The sequence below is a fragment of the Drosophila busckii genome, chromosome 3R (assembly GCF_011750605.1).
Source record: "Drosophila busckii strain San Diego stock center, stock number 13000-0081.31 chromosome 3R, ASM1175060v1, whole genome shotgun sequence".
In the NCBI taxonomy this organism is placed as follows: Eukaryota; Metazoa; Arthropoda; class Insecta; order Diptera; family Drosophilidae; genus Drosophila; species Drosophila busckii.
In genome coordinates, this window is record NC_046607.1 from 7,666,037 (window position 1) to 7,671,908 (window position 5,872).

The 5,872-nt window shown below is 39.7% G+C and overlaps 1 protein-coding gene and 1 non-coding gene across 2 annotated transcripts; both read right to left on the reverse strand.

The window, feature by feature from the left end:
• Nucleotides 1–810: 810 nt before the first annotated feature.
• Nucleotides 811–978, reverse strand: LOC117134891. Its single transcript, XR_004458905.1, has one exon. It is a non-coding gene; the product is annotated as a U1 spliceosomal RNA (small nuclear RNA).
• Nucleotides 979–1,293: 315 nt separating this feature from the next.
• LOC108603638 (larval serum protein 1 beta chain) lies at nucleotides 1,294–3,931 on the reverse strand. Its single transcript, XM_017992599.1, has 2 exons — nucleotides 3,645–3,931; nucleotides 1,294–3,576 (listed from the first exon to the last, which is right to left on the reverse strand). Exons 1-2 carry the CDS (start codon nucleotides 3,855–3,857, stop codon nucleotides 1,417–1,419), a joined length of 2,373 nt encoding a protein of 790 aa, XP_017848088.1. The 5' UTR covers nucleotides 3,858–3,931; the 3' UTR covers nucleotides 1,294–1,416.
• Nucleotides 3,932–5,872: the final 1,941 nt, after the last annotated feature.

Below are 5,872 nucleotides of genomic sequence, written 5' to 3' on the forward strand. Positions count from 1 at the left end.
GGAATCCAAAATATAATGATGAAACTTTGTTTTCAGCATCAATTCGAGCATCCAGCAGATGCAAACCAAAAAGACGGATTTGTGAATAAAGATAATTGTTGTTGTAAATATCATTGCTGTTGCCTTATGATCCAAGTCCAAATGGCTTGTCTCTCCAGCCATAGACTGCATACTGTTGAGGAGCTTGACAGGCGCCAAACATATTGTCCTGTAAACTCAAAAGAAAATATGTTAAAAATGTTTCTTGATAAGAAAAAGATCTGGAAGCTTTTTTGACTCGCCCTGTTCCAGAGGTAATGCAACGCTTTGCATCGGTGGGTGCAAGCTGCGTCCCCTCATGGTTTGCATATTGCTCATAGTTATAAAGAGCTTACGTATACTGCCTCAGCAACTCCAGTAGTTTTCTGAGCGTCTCTCTGCCAAATCGCTGTTATCTGGTGTTGATTTTAACAGCTTATCGGCATCGAGTATGAGACCGATGAATTGTGGCGCGCTGTTTAAATAATATTGCGCCTTTGCGCGCAAACTCTCTCCCTCCTCTCTGTATTAAAACTATAACCAAAGACTATAAAATAGTCTTTGCTAATAGTGCATTTAATTTGGACGGAAGCCTCGTCAGTCTAATCCAAATAGCTAAAAATAAGAATAAAAGTAATATGTCGCTTTGGCTAAAAAATTAGTTCAAGCAAAAAAAAAATCTATGGCATTAGTAGTATGGTATCAACGCCGTCAAGTTGTATAAATAATTAATTGTTTATCATTTTTCTTAAGCACTGCTAGTTATTAGAGTTTTTAAATTTATTAAATTATTCGGGACGGCGCGAACGCTCTTCCCGGCTACCAAAAATTACTACCGCACGAGTTATTACGACTTAGTGAATAAGATCGCAGAGGTCACTCAGCTAGGTGCAATGGCCAAGCCTCACTCCGGAGGAACCGCCTTCATGATCACGGTTAACCTCTACGCCAGGTAAGTATGCTTTGCTCAGCTCGGCAGCCAGACTACCAATCACTCGACGCTAGAACTGGTTGGGAATTTTAGTGAACGTTTTTGTAGAAACTACCCCTAAAAGTATGCAATACACTATGAGCCTATGAGATTCATACTATGAGTGCAGCATGCTTAGTGTTGAATGAAGTTGTATGCGAATTGATATTAATTACTATATACAATAACATAATATTATATTAAACAATATTATTTACGATATATATTATATATATTATTGTATTTGATTTGACTTGCATTTAGCAGTGTATTGCAATAACGTTGAAAGTAAAAGGCTTGCAAAATTTGTTTTTCGAAAGTTTATTTCACTTTTTGCTTAACTTACAAACTAAAGCTTGAAATGAATTCAAATTATTCGTTCCATGTTCGCCATCTTATGTGCCTGGTTGTTGCATGTGCTGCACCGCTTAGTACTTGAAGTACTTGGTGTAGTAGTCGCGGAAGAAGGTGTAGTCGAAGTGGCCAAAGTTGGTGTAGCCCTTGTACTTGTAGTAGGGCTCCATGGTGTCAACGTGGTGGATTGCGACATCCTTGAAGTACATGTTGGGCACGAAGAATTCATACTCATCGATCTCACGGTCGAAGGGATAGCCGAATGGCATGTCATCGATGAAGCGAGAGCCGGAGCCAATGCCGCATGAGTAGGTGTAGTCAAAGGTGGAGAATTGCTCGTGAGTAGCGGGGGCGGTGTATGGCATAACCATGAAGAAGAATTGCATTGGCATACCCTGCTTCCAGCCCATTGGCAACACTAGGCGATCGGGGAAGCCGCAGTGGGCCTCGGTGATGTCCAGAGGGAATTCGTATTTGCCATCGAAGGCCATCATCACGTAGTGGTACAGCTCAGTGTAGGTGGTGCGATCCTTGACGGTCCAGTAGAAGTCGTCGGACTTGCGGGTGATGACATTGCTGCCAGCCTTCAGGTCATATATAAACTCATCCACTTCCATGAAGTTCATGCGGTTCTCAGCCAGCGAGATGACGCGACCGAACTCATCAAACTTGGGGCCAATGAAGGCGCGCACAACAACCTTCTCAACCTTCTCGGACTCAATGGTATAGGTGTAGGTGAAGGGCTTGTGGTTAAGACGCATCTGGCGGGCAAACAGAGACTTGTCCCAGACGAATTTGCCTTCGTGGAAGACCATCTTGTCGTTCATCAGATTGGTCACATCAAAGTCAACCAGATCGAAGTAGGTTACCAGCTCGGAGACCTCCACATGCTTCAGAGTGACGCCTGGCAGGAGCAGCTGCTCGCTGGTGTACTTGGGCAGGAAGTGCATGAACTTGAAGTAGACCTCGACAATGGACTTGTAGAACATGTAGAACATGGGATCGCGCATCATAGTTTCGAAGTTAAGCATAACGTTGGGGTACACATCCATGGTGTGGAAGTCGGTGTCGGCGAAGTACATATGGGCCAGCATGTACCAGTACTGGTAGAACATCTTGTCCATGCTGTCAATGTTGCCTTGCATCAAGCTGCCAATGTACTCGATGGACTCGGGTTTGCGCAGATCGATCATGTGACCATCGGCGGTCTTGTAGTAGCCCAAGTCGATGATGTTGTGGATGCGCTTCATGAAGCCAGTGATCTGGTTAAGCATATCGAAGTTGCCGTATGTCTCCATATCGTAGTAGTTCTTGCGGTAGCTGTAGCCAATGCCGTTGTAGTAGATCATCTGAGGATCGTAGCCCATCTCGATTTCGTGGAACCATGAGAACTCGGGAATGTGTCCCAGACCATGAGACAGACGCTCCATGTAGTAGCGAGAAAGCAGCTGGTGCACGGTGTATAGCCAAAGCTCACCACGACGATCGTTCTTCAGGCCGAAGGTGTTGCCATCCAGGAAGAAGGAGTAATCCAAGTTCAGGTAGTACCAGTATGAGTTCCAGCCCAAATCCTCAGTGAAGTAGGACAGCTTGGATTCTTCGTTGAAGATGTTGAGATCGCGAGTGTAGTCAACAGGCATCCACCAAACCTTAAGGTCCTTCATGATTTGCTGCCACTTGGTGTCTTGGTTGTATTCATAGATGTTCTCGCGCAGAATGAACTTGTGCTCGCCGTACCAGTGCTCGCCCAGACCCATCAGTTTCCACCACTGCCACATCTTCCAGTCCTTCATGTACATGTAGTCACCGTACTGGTACATGTTATGGAAGCCATGTCCCTCCTTGTGGTAGACATCCAGATATTCCTTCTCGTACATGTTGATCTTCATCCACATCTCATAGTCGAACTTCTCGGCCTCATACACAAACTTGCTGTTGAAGAAGAACTGAGGGAAGATCTCATGGATGGATGGCAGCATCAGGCCATGGAAATCGTCGCGGTGGATGACGGCCAAAGTCAGAGCATAAACAAACATGCCCTCGTTGACGTGCATGCGAGCCCAGGCAACATTATGCTTGAAAGTCTCCCAGTCCTTGGCGTAGTAGAAGAAGTTGAACAGACCGCGTGCCTGCTTGGCGTGAGACTTGACCAACTGGCCGAAGAATTCGCCCTTGGGGAGCAGTGCCATCATCTTGTGTGATTCATGGAACTTCTGCATGTAGATGTCATAGTGCTGCGGGCAAATAGAAAATAAATAAAATATATTAGTAGCATATGTTGGGCTTGGACAAGCCAACTTACTGTATAGAAGGATTTGTCAAAGTGGAAGTTAGCGCCCAGCTTATGGATTTCGGGGAACATGCAAGGATCTCCAATGCGGTGGACAGACTCTAAGAGGAACTTTTGCATCTCCAAGAAGCCACGGTCCGCAATCTTCACATCATGCGTCTTATGGAAACTGGTCGCAGCGACCAGGCCCAAGCAGACGGCCAGCAAGGTAATGGCGATTTTCATATTGATGGTTTCCTTCACTCCTCTTGATTCAACTGCTCCGGACTAGACACACGACTGGATCCAATGCCTAAAGACTGTTGCTATTTCGGAGCAATTGCAGTAGCTTATATACCCAGAATCAAAGCCGAGCGCATGCAGCATGTGCCGATATCAAGTCTAATTCAAGGTGCAATCGGGGCTGCAGGTCAATCAAGTGTATCTCAGGTGCTTCGCATCTGATGTTCACATCTTTTGTCTTGTCAGCTCGAGTGCGCAATTGTTGCCGCCCGCAGAGTCTTATCAGCAAAAGCCCAAAAATATCAAATGCACTTATCTGTTGTATTAAGCAACAAGTCCGGTGTTTGGTTTTTGTTTTTTAGTTTTTAGTTTATTTCTAGAATATGTATTGGTTTTTTAGCAGTTCGAAATGTACTTTCTTGTAGCCTGCTTATTGACATCAATGTTTCAATTGTCTACCACTTAAGAGTATCTTAACGAGTTGCAATGTCTTTTTTGATTCTTATATGTCGTCATGGGTTATATGAAATATTTATGGTAGAGAGGTTTATTAACATTTTTAAAATGGAATAGTTCGTCATGCATATAATATGTATTTACTTATTTATTTAAATTGAAAACTTTGATACTGAAAGTTTGAATTTTTCATTCGCTTTTTTCTTATTTTTTTTGTTTGCAGAAAATGTTGCTATCTAATTAATTTACTTAAATAGATGAGTGCTAATCGACATGAAAGTTTTTCTTTACGTAGTTTAATTCAAGTCATACATTTTATATATTTAGCGTATGTACTATATTCATGTAGATTTCATTATTAAGTCAAAGTGTATTTATTTATAAACTGTATTTAATTCATATTTTGCCTTTTTGTATTTTTGGACACTTGTGCGCTTAGCTGCAAAATGATGTATAGAAATATTATTCATTTGCCTTACAAAACTCATTCAAAACTATAGCTCGTTAGCCTATAACTCTGTATATACAAATATACACACCATATGTATATATATATGTATGTCAAATGTTATTATCAAAATTTCTAAACAATTTGTGGCGCTAAGTCGGCGCCCTCGCCCTCGCTGATCTTTTCCAAAAAAGCATTGATTGATTTGTATACGGCTTGTGCAAATACATTTAAAAATAAGCTTAAATTAGTTAGCTAGTGCTAGCTTCTTTAAATAGCGGTATAAAAAGAATTTATAATGTAAGTTACAAAAACAAAAACTTAACAATCCCTCAAGAGCTGGAAAAACAAACGTATTAAATTTGTTGTGTGTCCTTTTATATCATTTATAAGTTGTTATGAAATTCATTACTTAGTATGTACAAATTTATATTAGTATATTTATATATATATAAATTATTTATGTTTATATCAAACCCAGACCCAAAAATTGTACGCTTGACTACCAAAAAGGTTTTAAGTACATATAATGCATTAACCTTTACATATATTGTCTTATTATCATTTAATATTAATTTGCAATTGTATGTAAATGACATTTGATTAAACATTATTGTCACAAAGTTTAGTTAATATAGTATTATTTAAATGGCAAATAACAAAATGTATGTATGTATTAGTGTAGGCAGTTAAAAAACATCAATTAGAGCAAAAAACATTGGTTAACAAAGGAAAAATAGAAAAAGTGGAACTCTTATTCTGACGACAAGTTGAGCGTCTAAACATTTTCGTTTAACATATGTGTGTATATATTGTTTCGTTATTATATTTTTATACAAGAAGCACCACAGTAGTCAATAGCAATAAATAACTTTATTGAATTTAGATGAATTATTTAGGTTTTATTACATTTAAAATGTGTAAAAATTATTGTATTATTTGTCCAATTTGCATGCATATGCATATGTACCTAAATATGAATGTATATATGTATATATATGCTTTTTATTGTCACATATTTCATTTCAAATCGCTTAATCTTAAGTTCATCTTATTGCACAATCATATATGTATATATATATATATTATTTATTGAGCTACTCATTGCGGCTCA